This window comes from Lutra lutra, chromosome 8 (assembly GCF_902655055.1).
Source record: "Lutra lutra chromosome 8, mLutLut1.2, whole genome shotgun sequence".
NCBI lineage: Eukaryota > Metazoa > Chordata > Mammalia > Carnivora > Mustelidae > Lutra > Lutra lutra.
Genome location: NC_062285.1, coordinates 15,032,251 through 15,048,013, shown reverse-complemented (window position 1 = coordinate 15,048,013; position 15,763 = coordinate 15,032,251). Strand labels below are relative to the sequence as shown.

Genomic DNA, 15,763 nt, shown 5'->3' with positions numbered 1-15,763 from the left:
GATTTTTCTTTATGCTCAAGGGACTTTATATTTGGTCATATTTATCTGATCAACTAGGTTTTTTTTTTTTAACCTTCATTTTTATCTCAAGTTTAGAGTTATCTAGTAAAGAGATATTCTTATTCCCATAAACTTTCAATCTGCCTTAAACATTTAAAATTTTCAACTGCATTATTTTTGTATACTGTCATATTATCAGGGAATTTAATGCTGTTTTAAGAAATAGCATTAACCTCCAAATTCCAATGAGGCAGAATATTTAGAGTATACTATTGTATTAACAGCATCTAAGACTTAGTCTACCTGGATAAATCTATGCTTTATGAATGTTACTAAATGTAACTCACAAGAAATTTCACTTGTTATATCCATAGTATCACAATCTAGTTAATGAGATAATGATACCACACTGAATTACTCTTCTAAGTATCCTTTGTTGCTTCCTTTCTGCCTAATCTTTTAGCCCTAGAGTGTCTTGAGTCTCACCACTTTGGACCTCTGTCTTTTACAGCCTGTAGGTACTCCCTTAGTGATCTAGTCTTACCTGATTTCATGGCTTTACCTATCATCTTTGTGCAAATCAGTCCTAAATTATACAGCCCAGATATCTCTCCTAAACTCCCTAAAACTTTATCAGCCTGCCTGTTTGATATCTACAGTTAAATTTCACATAGATACTTCACACTTAATATTTACAAAACTGAACTTCTGCTCTTTCTTCCAAATCTTCTCCATCAGGAGACTTCCCTATGTCAATGGTGGCATCTCCAGTCTTAAGGTTGCTCAGACCAAAAAAACAGAATAAAATCACCCTATATTCTTCTCTTCCTCTTATACCCCATGTTTAACCTATTACAACATCTCTGTGTTTCTGCCTTGTTCAAAACTGTAATGAATTTGACTGTATTATTGGTCTTACAAATTAAAAAACTAAGGCTCAGAGAAGTTAAGAGAACATCCCAAGTTCACATAGCTAGTTAGTGATGAAGTCATAATTCAAGTCCTATTTTCTGACTGACCACAAACAATATGCTCTATTCATAATACTAGTGTTTTTGCAAAGTAAGTGTTACAATTGTTTTTATTTTTTTAAATTTTTATTTATTTATTTTTTAAAGATTTTATTTATTTATTTGACAGACAGAGATCACAAGTAGGAAGAGAGGCAGGCAGAGAGAGAGAGAGAGGGAAGCAGGCTCCCCGCTGAGCAGAGAGCCCCACGCGGGGCTCGATCTCAGGACCCTGAGATCATGACCTGAGCCGAAGGCAGAGGCTTTAACCCACTGAGCCACCCAGGCACCCCACAATTGTTTTTAATTTACATAGTTCAGAAATATCCTCTGACCTATTGTATAACTGGATTTTTATAAATAATATGTTAATTCATTTAGATTCTATAGGAATTTTCTGAACCCACAGCAGGCATTTCATAAATACTTGCCAACTCAGTTGAATTCATTGATACTTATCTCTTGTATGTTGCTCTGGGTCAGGAACTGTGTTTTTAATTGCAAGGTATAGTTTGATATAAATTGTGTATTGGGTTAAAAAATAAGGCTGGGGTGGTTGTCAAATTAATGAAATAAAATATTCAAGGAGGTCTCTTAGAAAGCTCTTTTTTTGTTAAATACTTTTTTGTTATATCCATATGAATTTAGAACATGTATTAGCTCTTGGTACCTTATATATAAATACTTTTCTATTTCTTGGAGTTTTCATAGTATGTAATATTGATCTTGATACCAATCATTAAGCTTAGATTGTGGAATTATTATTTGAATTATTTGGAGTTTTCTCTTCAGGGCTTCTGTATTAAGGAGACATTTTATAACTGAAATCTATTAGATTATAAGATTTGCTAACTGATTAGAATGGCAAAAAGTCAAAAGATTATCATCATATGATCATCATCATAGAGAGAGAGCAGAAATGAAATTTCAGGGCGCCTGGGTGGCTCAGTGGGTTAAGCCGCTGCCTTCGGCTCAGGTCATGATCTCAGGGTCCTGGGATCGAGTCCCGCATCGGGCTCTCTGCTCAGCAGGGAGCCTGCTTCCCTCTCTCTCTCTCTCTGCCTGCCTCTCCGTCTACTTGTGATCTCTCTCTGTCAAATAAATAAATAAAATCTTTAAAAAAAAAAAGAATGAAATTTCAGTGTTAACTGTATTCTTGAGACACTTCTGTTTTATTGATGTATTATTTGTATTTTAGTAGAAGTTATTCCATGCTATATAATGAAAAGTAGCAGAAGTGAAGTATGTTAAGCCAAATTTGATGAGATTTAAGTGATATCTTTGAAAGAAGCCAAGATTAAGCTTTTGGGAGATATCTATTACATCTATTGATGTGACATATTTAGAAAGCTGGTCATTTTTTAAAAATTTATGTACATATAGAACACTTATCTATGAAATAGATTTTAGGTAAAGAGCCCTTGGGATCATTATTTTATCTTAATTTTTCTCTTGCAAATTTGCACTTTAAAGTTTAATTGTTTTGTTGTTTTACCAATTTATGTTATTTTATTCCAAGGATGAAAATTTGGTAAATATTTAATTCATAGAAACAATTTTCACATCCTGAATTCTCTCCATCTACCTGCCCACTTATCTACCTCCCTTTGCTGTGATAGAAATGTTTTACATGGAATCCTTAAGCATTCTTACAGGCTTCGGAAATACCTCTTAAAGCAATAGTATATCTGAGCATTAAATCCAAAAGCCATGCCTAAACATTTACTCCCTATGGCAACCGAATGAGTTAAAGTTGTGGGTGCCTACAGCCATAATGGTGTGTATTTAGAAAGGAAACTCAGTTTGTGGTATCTAAAAAATGTCTGTTGACAAACAAATCTAAAATAAGAGTTCAAAAAAGAGATACTTTATTTCTGGAAAATGTGATAGTTCCGTTACCATTTGCAGTCTTTTGTGGGTCTTTATACTGTGAAATAAACTGTGATCAACTCTACTGCTGTCTTTTCTTTTTCATAGTGTATGCCAATTAAAGGCCTAGGATTCGTGCTTGGAGCCTATCAGTGCATTTGCAAAGCAGGATTCTATCATCCTCAAGACTTCTCAGTGAACAACTTTCAGAGTAAGTGTCCTTTGTTTCTCCACATAAATATGAGTACTCCGCACATAATACACACCATTATTAATTATTCAGATTTTCTTTTACCCTTGTTGGAGTTATTTGTTTCAGTCCCCCACTGGTTTGACATTCTTTCATCCCTTAAGGAGTTTTTGTTTTGGGTTTGCCATCTACTGTGCTCTGGAGTACCACAAAATAATGTGTTTATTTTAAGTATGTTTTAGTTTTCAGTACATTTCCTGAAAATGATGATAATTATACAGTAAGATCAGTTGGGATTCTGTTGTTGAGAGCTGTTGCTATAGAAAGTTCCTAAACCCAATTTTGATAGTTTGTTTACTTTATTTATTAATTTGTTTATGTACTAGTTTTCTATACTGCATAAAAAACTGGCACAGAGTTAACAGTTTAAAGAACACAAATTTATTATCACACAGTTTTCATTGGTTATCTTTCCAGTCAGATGTTAGCTTGGCCACCTGAATCACCAGGCTAAAATTGAGGTGTCATCTGAGTTGTAATCTGATCCGAGGCCCAGGGTCTTCACTATCTTGTAGGGCCCCCCACTTTTTTTTTTTTTTTTTTGCTAGATGTTCGTCAGCCTGGGTTTACTCTCAGCTCCTAAGAGTTCCTTAAGGCCTGTCCATGTGACCCTCTTACCACATTGCAGCTCACCCTCTTCAAGGCTTGCAAAAACAGTTTTCTCACTGTGCTCAGACTGAATCATTTATAACATAAAATAATCATGAGTGAGTGACCCATCATTTTGCCAGGTAAGATAATTTAATGAAAAGAAAGACTATCTCATCATATTTACATGTCCACTGACATTCTAGAGGAGGTGATTATACAGGGCGTGTACTCCAAAATCAAAACTTGGTCATCTGCTATTTTATTCCTACTCCAGAAAATGTCGGTGTTATAATTTGAATTTTGACTTTTTACTTTATCTCTAGAGAATGCAGTGTTACCACACTGGCTTGTAGCTGGCTATTAGACATAAAGAAGGAGTGTAGTGATAAAAAAGGGTATTTACATAGGAAGTTAGGGTTCGGGGTTACTAAAACTGAGGTACAGGTATCTTTTAGAGAGCACAGATCTTTGCAAGCCTTATTATTGGTCTGAATAAGAATTTGCATTTCTATTGGGCATAATTCAAAGGGTACCTTGAGATTGAGACTGAGTTTCTTCCTCTGGGAATTTTCGTAGACATTTGTAGATTTCGTTTTGTTTTGTTTTCTCCTGGAAAACATTATTCTTGGTACTGAATCAGTTTACATTTAATATATATGCTCTGGAGATGAGTAACATTTTGCTCTCTTCTCCATTGTATAGTTCGGTACTCAGCCCCTGTTCTGATTAATAGTTAACAGGTATAATTCTAAGATGGCCTCCAAGCTTCTGTTCCCACAGGCTCTGTCCAATTCTCTCTCTTAAGTGTGGGTGGGATCTGGGAATACAGAGAGGTAGTCACTCCATGCTTAGGCTATATTATTATTGTTGTTGTTGTTGTTATTATTATTATTATTATTTGGGGGGGTATATTATATTGCAAAGGTGTTGGTAGTCAGCTATGTGATTACATTGCATTAAATAAGATTCCCTCCCAGCATAGCCAACTGAAGAGAGATTCTAGTGCCTGCCTTGAAGAAGTAAACTACCTTGTTGCGAGAGGGCCACGTGTCTAAATCCCAAGTGCAGCCCCTAAGAGCTGAGAGTGAAACTCATGGGCAGCAACCAAGAAAATGTGGACCTCAGTTCTACAACTTCAAGCAGTTCAATTTTTCTAAAAATCTGACTAGACATGGAGGAGGATCCTCAGCTCCAAATGAGAATACAGCCAGACCAAAACCTTGATTTCAGTCCAGGGAGACCCCGAGCACAGCGCCCAGTTATGTGGCACCCACACTTCTGATCAACAGAAGCTGGGGAATAATGAATAGGTACTTTAAGTCCCCAGATTTCCAGTGATTTGTTATATAGCCATAGAAACTAATACAACAACAGAGACAGTAACCTGTTTTCAGGGTAGATCCGCTTTTCCTGGTATCTGTGTGTACCAAACCACGGCAATACCAGAGCTGCTTTGGCATTCTTCACATTTACGGTCCAGACATAACAGATGATTCAACACTGAAGAATTAAGGGAATAGGTTTTAGCTTATGTTCTGTGAAGGTATTTTGTATCTGGTTTACCCACATTTGTTCTCAGCTCCCACTATGTGACTGAAATAAAACATCTAAATATTTTAGAACCAGAGAATGACTATGCCATTTGCTTATAACACCACCAGGAGAAACTAGTTAACCTTTAACAACTTATCTTTATTTAATTTGCACACTCCTACTTTCTTCCTTATTTTAAAAGCCAGCGTTTTTCACTGGACCTACTTTCCCTAAGAAAAGGCAGCTTCTCTGCGAAAACCTAACTCCTGTGTTGTACGCACTGAAGCCATGGAAAAGAGGCCACAGTTTTTAAAAGATGATCTATATTTAGACATTAGCTGTGATTCAGCTTTGACCTCAGCACATACTTAACCAGACCTGACCTTCCTCAATGACAGAGCAGAAAGGTAGCTACATGTTATAATTTGAAGTCAGTAAAGTGTGCTTTGACCAAAACTGTCTTTCCTGGTGGCCTTGTCCGGTTGCAGGAAAATCTATTATTATTCACTCCTTGCCCTAAAGAAAGAATAGTGATCTGACCAAGAATGCAGGTTCTAACTTACCAGGGTAATCAACTGAGGACTATCCAAACATTTTTTTTGTATTCCTGGTTATTATTAAAACAGGTACTACTTATCTCCGTGTTTTAATATATTCAGTCTTTTAATCATAGTATCCATGCAGCTCGTATTGACAGTTGTTTTCTCATGTTCTTAAGGCGCTACCCTTGACTTAAGGAATGACTATGTGTAGGTCTGGAACGAAGGGTAAAGAAGGCATTGAAGACCCTCATTTTGGGGGTCTTCATATGTGATATGCAATATGAGATAATGAGATAACATATGTGAACCTGCAAGCATAGTCCATGGCATGTCATGTGTTCGCATGTGTAGTGAGTGATAAACGTCAGTGACGTGTTGTAGAGATAATCCTTAAACATCATTTGTCATTAGCACTTTACCTCACATTTTATCATATTGACCAATTTTTTAAGACTAGAACTTTCGAGAATAAATTTGACATGGATGGGGACAGCAGAAGTATAACAACCAGTGCTGCATTGCAAAGGGCAGTGGGAAAAATCCCTGGGAGCTAGAGGCAACAGGAGGAAATTCGTGGCCTGATCCGGAGAGTAGGATACAGAAAACAGCAAAGAATGTACCTCACTTGCTTTACAGTTGTACATCTAAAACAAAATCTGAAATCCCCATGTCTGTTATTGTCATGTTATTGCATTTGGAGAGAAGAGCTAAGATACAGTGCTGACATCTTAGAGAAAATGTAAATGTGACTTAAAAATCCTGTTAAACAATGAAGCGATTTAAAATCTTTATTCAGACTAAGACCCACAGTAAACAAAGAGCTTGTAAAGACCAACAAGGCTATGTTTAAATGACATGATTTTAAATTGTGCTGATAGCCCAGAGACTGTGTTCTAGGCATCTCTCATGAAACTGGTGGTCATATGCGAACTAATAGGATCTGACATCTGGATGGTAGCAGGATTTCAGAATAACCAAGTACTGATGTCTAACTATCTCCTCAAATCCAGGCTGTTCACTTCCAGGTTGATGAAAAAGAAGCTTATGACATGCTCATGTCTCTCAAATCCATCTATCTTAATATGAATTCTGTCTTGAGTGAAACCTCTTTTCTCTTTTCAGTAGATACATTCCCAGCCTTTCAGTCTTACTCCTCTTGTCTTTTGGATTGACTTTGGCTCATGTACCTTTCCAAAAAAACCTAATTACAAATGACCCAAACAGGGACCAAAACAATCCCTGTTTTGGCAACTCTGGTGCTAATGATGGGAGAAGGCAGAAGACAAGAATGTAGAGATTTAAAAAAGGTATTATCTTGGGGAAAAAGAAAAAGAAGCTCTCTGAAAGCAGGTACAATATAGGGATGCTGAACTCTAAGCAAATTGTTTTTTTTTTTTTTTTAAGATTTTATTTATTTATTTGACAGAGAGAGATCACAAGTAGACGGAGAGGAAGGCAGAGAGAGAGAGAGAGGGAAGCAGGCTTCTTGCTGAGCAGAGAGCCCGATGTGGGACTCGATCCCAGGACCCTGAGATCATGACCTGAGCCGAAGGCAGCGGCTTAACCCACTGAGCCACCCAGGAGCCCTCTAAGCAAATTGTTAAGCAAGGCTAACCTTTCTGGAATAAGTTTATCCCTCCTCTTTTTCATGGCCAGTGGGCTGGAGATACTTGGCTTTCTGCAGACTAGGTACCAACCCCAAATTTAGAACAGGTTAAGAGAGCACGAACATCACAGTCTGATTATCAGCATTACCACTTTTGCTGTTGGTCCGACTTCAGCCTTGGGATCTGATTCACTTTGCTGTATTACAATTAGTCCTGATCAGTTTTTTTCCAGTTGTAGTAGCGCAATTACCCATCTAGCTGTGCTTTTGTTTTTGCCTCCTTCATTTGCCTAGTTTTCAGTTTTCATGTCTTCCTTCATTAGTCCTGCTCACAGTGAATGAAGTTGTCACTCAATGTGTCTGGAAGATGGGGCGAGTTGCCGGTGGGAGGGTTTCTGGAGCTGTCCACATTCTTGGACTCTCGACTATCTCATTTAATCTGTTAGTCATTGGTTATGTTCTTTCCAAATGTTGGGACATACTCCATACCATGGTGGACTTCCTTGGTTGTTTAATTTCTACCAGAGTTGAATTTCTATCACAGTTAAGCACAGTAATTAAGAACATAGGCGCCTGGGTGGCTCAGTGGGTTAAAGTCTTTGCCTTTGGCTCAGGTCATGATCCCAGGGTCCTGGAATCGACCCCTGAATCGGGCTCTCTGCTCAGCAGGGAGCCTGCTTCTCCTCTCTCTTTGCCTGCCTCTCTGCCTACTTGTGATCTCTGTCTGTCAAATAAATAAATAAAATCTTAAAAAAAAAAAAAAGAACATATTCTTTGGAACAAGTTTAAGTTGGCTTTGAATCCTGGCTCTACTACTCTCTTGCACTGTGCTATATTCTTTAATTTCCCTAACCTACATTTATGACATATGTAAAATCAGGATAATATTACATGCTTTATAAAATTGTTATAAGGATTAAATTCAAAGTTCTAATCATGGCAATTGACACATATCAAATGCTCAAAAATGTTGTTGTTCTGATGATTATATTTGGAAGTTTATATCTATTCCATTTCCCTCTTTCCCCAAGTATTTCCCCATTTTTCTTCCTTTCATCTAGTCTCTGCTCCACTTCCCAGCAGAGGATCATATTCCCATGTCCCAGATTTTTTTCTTTTAATCTTTAAAATGGGCACCTCTCTCATATATAATTTTCAATCATCCAAAAATCTTTCTTCCTACTACCCAAAAAATTTACTTCATTAGATTAAAAAATGTTTTTATTACTACTTTTATTTAGTTATATTATTTTACTTTATTGGACTGCTTACTTGAGCTTCACTGTTGTAAGTAATCATCTTCCCCAAAATATTTTTTAAAAAACCTCTGGCAGGGAAATTTGACTGTCAGTCATTCGCATATAAGCTCATTGTAATAGGCAGAATGATGTCTGTTCCCACCCCCCCAAAGATTGGCGTGTTCCCATTTTTCACAATCTGTGACTGTATTACCTCACAAGGCAAAAAGGGACTTTGCTGATGTGATTAAGTTACAGACCTTGAGATGAGAAGGTTCTCCTTGATTATTGGAACCATTCTAAGTCCCAATAATAGCAGGAAACTTTCCTGTCTATAGTCAAGAGACTACAGGTGTCAAGAGACACCATTCCTTTGAGGGCACAGGAATGGTCAGAGAAATGCTACATGTGGGCTTTGAAGATGGAGGTAAAAACCCAGCAAAGGAATGTAGGTGGTCTTAGGAAGCTGGAAAAGGCGAGGAAATGAAATCTTCTCTAGATTTTCTAGAAAAAAAAACATATATATAGCCCTGCTGACATCTTGATTTGAGCCAAGTGAGACCCACGTCAGACGTCTGACCTATAGAAGTGTAAGAATGAATATAACTATATTATGTTTCACTTAAGGAGCAATATAAATTTGTGGGAATTGTTTTCTTATTTTTAAGACACTGGATTTGTGGGAATTTCTTATAGCAGCAATAGAAAACTAGTACACTCAGCTTGCTTCCTACCCAACATTCTTTCCAATGTTCACAGTAGGCCACAGTGCTTTCTCTAGAGGAAATTGTTAACAATTCCAAATAATTGACTCACAACAGATCTGGGCCTTTGCATCAAATGTATTTTGATTTTAATCTTGTGTCCTTTTAGTAGCAGGAGACTTGGAAAATTTTCTCATACATTCTGAGATTCTTTTTCCATATTCATAAAGCAGGAATAGTGGGATCTATTCCTTACCTGTTGTGAGGAAGGAGTAAATGAGACAACATACTATATCCCTAAAATGATGGTGATTGTTATATTAATGTGAATACGGAGAATTTAATCCTTTTGTTTATAGTATTTGTGAATTGGATGTTGTAGGGATTGAATGAATAAAGTGCCTACCGGCAAAAAAATCCATTTGGGCCTAATAATTTTATAAGTCATATCAGAATCTTTTTAAGATCTAAAATGGTATTTTTGTCCAAAGAAGAATACAAAAATGTCAGAGACAATAGAAGAATGAATATAAAATGTATAAATAAGCATATAGAAAGGTAGGGAAAAACTTGAAATCTGACTATATTCATGGTGAGGAAATACAAATTTTAAAAAATGCTTGTACTGGGCGGGACGCCTGGCTGGCTCAGTGGGTTAAGCCTCTGCCTTCGGTTCAAGTCATGATCTCAGGGTCCTGGGATCAAGTCCCGCATTGAGCCCTCTGCTCAGTGGGGAACCTGCTTCCTCCTCTCTCTCTCTCTCTCTCTCTCTCTGCCTGCCTCTCTACCTACTTGTGATCTCTCTCTGTCAAATAAATAAATAAATTCTTAAAAATAAAATAAAATAAAATAAAATGCTTGTACTGAGCCTCATTTGGAACTTATTTTCACAACTACCCATTTGTGATGCAAGTATATGATATTAGCTAATACTGATTTTAGGATATGCAAATATACATTCATGTCCTAACAAGAGGAATCATTTTGGATAGCAGTCTAAGTATACGCATATTCAGCTAACTCTTCTCTCCATGTGGATATTATGCATATTGAACCAAATATACACAGAAATCTCCTGAATGTTGGCTACTCATGTACCTGTACCTTTTTCCACCTAATTTTTGGATGTGATTTTAACAACCTGAAGACTAGAGGCAGATTACTTTATCATCCTAAACCATCAAATAACAAATAACAAATATATCTTCCCGTGTTTAATTGCAGCATCTTAAGTCCAAACTTTGATGGATGAATATGTTCCCTCTAGTTCTTCCCCCACCCTTGGTTCTAATGAGAAAGCAAATATGTATATGGAAAGAAAGAGATGTTTAACCTCATGTTGATTTCATTAGATTATTGGTACCATTATTTGTCCATAGAGCTAATGTTGAACTCTCACTGTCTGACGTGATTTTGTTACTTTGAGCTGAATTACATTCATTGTGATTCATCTTTTTCTCACATGTCTGTAGAATGGAAGGAGGAGGGATTCATGGCATATGGGCACGTGGGCTAGTCTTGCAAAGGTCCAGACTCTTTCTTTCTCTGCCAGAGCCAATTCCTATCACTGAGAGCTACAGTACCTCCAAGAAGGGACCTCTGATTGGTCTGCCGATTGACTTATGTCCGAAAAATCCATGCGCCAAAAAATTATTGAGCACTGACTGTCCCAGACATTCTTTTAAGCAGTACAGAAAAAAAGTGTCTAAGCTTCCAGGACAGACCCACTTCTTCCCAGAACATTATTGTAAATACCCACAAGCAACAAATGAAGGCAGTCTTGAGTAAAATAAACTCACTGTTCAGTATTAGTAAATCAGATCAAATGTAAGAGCTTTTAAGATTTAACTAGCCTTAAAATGTAGTCATGCTTCCTCTCCATATTCAGATATTCAAATATTACCTTTTTGCTCTTGTGAAAACAGTTTTATACTTCTGGCACTTTAAGAATCTTACTCAGCAAAACATTTAATATTTCCATCTGATGTTTGTACTATGAAGACCTGAAATACATAACTTCTACTTCAATCCACTTCAACTCATTCTATTCTGAATCAGAAACAGTACTTTTCTTCCATAAAACATAGAAAGAAAACTTTCTGTGGTACATTTTGACAGCAGGTATCACAAGTCATAAAAATGCAAGTACATTTTGGTCTATCAGGTTGATACTTCTATTCCAAGGAAATATCAATCTAAGAGATTAAGAAAGTTATATATTTTTTATTTTTAAAAAAAGAGGAGCAGAAGAAAACTGTCCTTTTAATTTGTTCATTAGTTGAATCTTCAGAAAACCAAACCAAAAAACTGATACTTTAAGAAAATTTTCGAAAAGTTTTAGTATTTCATCAGCAATAGCCAAATTTACCACTTGGGTTTTTATGGTAAATGACAAAATTTGTCAATGGATACCCAATGTAATTTTTGTTTTGGTAGAAGGCATTCAAGTAGAACTTTGCCACGTAAGTTTTCTAATGTTATCTACTAATTTAATTTGCAAGTCTCATGACAATATTGCCTTGTTGAAGGAGAAAGTTTAAGTTACTACATTATTTGTAACATTATTTGTAAGGACAACTTTTATTTTTAATAATGCAGTTTAATCTTTCCTGAACTTTCTTGTGGAGATTGGTATTGCTGTAGGAATAACAGCACTATTATCTGAAATTGATATTTAATAAAGTGATAACTAAGAAAATTACTGAAAACTGTGTCTCTGGTTTTTTTGTTATTTTGAATTGTCTAGCTTATTTCAATAGATTTTTTTTGTAAAAATCTGCAAATAGAGCGAAATTTTTAGAAAAGCATTGTTAATACTGCTAACTGTTCTAATATTAGAATATCAAAGGGCAGTACAAAGTTTAAAAGAACAGCATAAAAATGAAGTACTCATTATGGAATCATCTCTACTTTCTAGTTTAATGATAGAAAGTATTACCCTTTATTATTCATTGTAAAATAATGTAGCCAACAATAACATACAACAGGATTTAATATTATATGTATCTACTATATATTATTTTTCATAGCTATATATTCGCTTTGTGATAACAATCTTAAAATTTTACTGATTCATACTTAATAAAACAAAATGTTATGAAACATCAAAACTTGCAACTAATCAGCAGAGTTTTTTTGGAAGACTAGAAGACTTTTTTTTCATTTCTGGAAGTTCAGACAATTTTCTGGAATGAGATTCTCTTATCAGTATTTCTTTTTTTCTTTTTTTTTTTATTATGTTCACTTAGCCAACATGTATTACCTCACTAGTTTTTGATGTAGTGTTCTTCATTAATAATGTTCCAAATCAGAGACTAGAGACATGGCACCTAAATGCAATACATCATCTAGATTCATCCTAGTTGGATGAAAATAGCTACAAAGACATAACTGAGAATTAATGGAATTTTAATATAGACTATTTGTAAAAAATATTATGTCAATATTAAATCTCCCAATTTTGATTATTATACTGTGGTTTTGCATGAGAATGCTCTTTTCTTAGGATGAACAAACTGAAGTATTTATGAGAAAAGGGACACAGTATCTCTAACTTACTCTTAAATGGCTCAGAAAAAGTAGTATACGTATAAATCTATAAACATCTATCAATCTGCCCAGGGACTATGAATGGTAAGGGAAATGCTGTCGAATGTAAATAGTGTGTCTGAGTAAAGACTATATGGAATTTTTTTTTCCATTTTTGTTATGTTTGAAATTTAAGGTACCTATAGCATATTACTCTAATGTATTTCTTTATTTTAATATGATTTCCATGGAGGCAATGTTGTTACATTACATCATTACAGTACAATATTATTATCTGTATTCATTGTACTGTGTACTGGAGCTCTACAGCTTATATACTACTCATTACAAGTTTGTAACCTTAAACACCAACAGTCTTATCCTCCTCACTGCTATCTCCTGGTAACTGCCAATTTGATCTCTGTTTTTTAAGGTTTTGAATTTTTTTGGATTCCACATACAAGTGATTTCATATAGTGCTTCTCTTTCTCTGATTTATCTCTTATAGAATAATCCATCTATGGTGTCAGAAATGTCAGGATATTCTCCTTTCTTGTGTCTGAGTAACATTCTATTGTGTATATATACCACATTTTTAGTGTATATATACAGAATTTATTTGTATCATTCTTTTTTTTTTTAAGATTTTATTTATTTATTTGACAGAGAGAGATCACAAGCAGGCAGAGAGGCAGGCAGAGAGACAGGAGGAAGCAGGCTCCCTGCTGAGCAGAGAGCCCGATGCGGGACTCGATCCCAGGACTCCGAGATCATGACCTGAGCCGAAGGCAGCGGCTTAACCCACTGAGCCACCCAGGCGCCCCTATTTGTATCATTCTTGAATCTTTCCTGTACATGTCAAATTATATCAAAATTAAAAGCTAAAAAAATCTAATTTTTAGAACATTATGTTTTCATTCAGAGGTCTAAAACTTTTCAACACTTGTAGCATTGGTGGGTTAATTAGGTCTTTGGGATTTGGAGCAAAAATTCACTTTGTTATTCACTGTTATCTAAAGGATCATAGTTTTAAAATATTTATGTTTTTATTGTAAAAATATTATATGTTCATTAAAGAAATTTTGGAGTGTATAGAAAAGTAGAATTTCAAAAGTCTTTTGAAATCTGTTGATAATTTTAATTCCTTTAATTTACAGTTTTTATAAAATATTTGTATATATGATCTTTCTGAAAACTTGGTATTATATTCATTTTAATATAATACATAGTCTTGGGGCGCCTGGGTGGCTCAGTTGGTTAAGCGGCTGCCTTCGGCTCAGGTCATGATCCCAGGGTCCTGGGATCGAGTCCCACATAGGGCTCCTTGCTCAGCAGGGAGCCTGCTTCTCCCTCTGCCTCTGCCTGCCTCTCTGTCTGCCTGTGTTCACTCTCTCTGACAAATAAATAAATAAAATCTTAAAAAATATATATAATACATAGTCTTCTTGAGCATAATTTTAATAGCTCCATAGAATTCCATTGAGTAATGTACTGTGGTTTATTTACCCATCCTAAAGTTTCTATTTTTTACTAGCTTATATAAATATAAAACCATACTTAAATAAAAAAAAAAAACCAAGGTTTTGAGGTCAGTGTAGTAAAGTTAAAGTAAGAAAAAAGGTTAATATCTTGTTCACAAATTTCACAATTTATCTTGACAGGCTCATATTTACAGGTGAATATTTGATGCTTCAGATATTCTATGGTGCTACTGTAACCTTCTCCCAATGTCCTTTTTTATATTTTTGCTCAAGGCAGCATACTTGATCATCCATATAATGAGCTGAAAAGCTGCTATCGATTGCCAAAGCTCAGAGCTCTTCATAATTGTCATTTGTTTTCAGGAAGCATTTGTTTTATCTGAAAGTTCTAAGTATTATCTTCATTTTTAAGCTTTAGCAAAGCATACTGGGATTCTGTGCATGGAGGATGTTTTTAAGTTGCTCAGAACTGAGATTCCCAAATCAAATTATCCTCCAAGATGATTTCTAAACACACTTTCCCATAGGTTCCAAAGACACCTGTAATAACTCCTATTCCTAACATATTTTTCTAATTTGTGTCTAGCATCTTGAAAAATACCATTTTGAATGAATTCTTAAGCATAAATTATTTGAGAGCCTGAATATTTGTTGGATTGAATATTTTCAACTATACATTTATATTACAGTTATTTTTTTGGAAGAGCTCTTTCATCATTAGCAATTATTTGCTGACTATTCAATATGTATAAAACACCGTGTTTATGCACTGAGTACATAAAAAAGGTATATAAATCATGGCCCTGGTCCTCTAGGAACTTAGGTTTTCAAGCCATCATAAATTAAGGTACCATTTAGTATATTAACAAAAAGCTCATTATTATTATTTAGTTATGATTTCTACTAGCTGCATATATTCCCTTGTCCTGGATAGAGAACTTCAGCATAAATTGATAAAATGTTTCTGGAACCAGAAGATTATTTAATCATGCTTTGAATCCTGTAGGAAATACTGCATATAGAAGGCTCTATCTGTTACTTTAGTTTTTTTGAGCTTTAGAAACCAGGTCTCTGACTTGTGGTTTTTCTTTCTTCCCGTTATACCACTTTGTGTCCCTTACAGAACCTCATGATTATTCAAATAAAGTTAAGGCACTTATTAAAGAGAAAACTTCTCATGAGAGCACTCAACTATTCAATATTTGTGGGTTGATCTTCTGATACTTCTAAGAACAAAGAATAAAATGTGATCATAATTTATTTTCTAACAAATTGCTTTTATCCACAAATATTGAAGCATTCATCTAACCCATATAATTTAGTATTACCTATATGAAGAACTATAGAATGGTTTGGACTTGTCAGTTTCCAACATTATATCTAGCTGCTACTATGTTAGTAGACATAACAC

The 15,763-nt window shown here is 35.3% G+C and overlaps 1 protein-coding gene across 1 annotated transcript in view; it reads left to right on the top strand.

Moving 5' to 3' along the window:
• GPR158 (G protein-coupled receptor 158) overlaps positions 1-15,763 on the top strand; it is a 424,695-nt gene that overhangs the window by 199,391 nt on the left and 209,541 nt on the right. Inside the window, exon 3 of the mRNA XM_047741925.1 lies at positions 2,988-3,090. Coding sequence (XP_047597881.1) covers positions 2,988-3,090 — 103 coding nt within the window. The remainder of the gene's footprint in view (positions 1-2,987; positions 3,091-15,763) is intronic.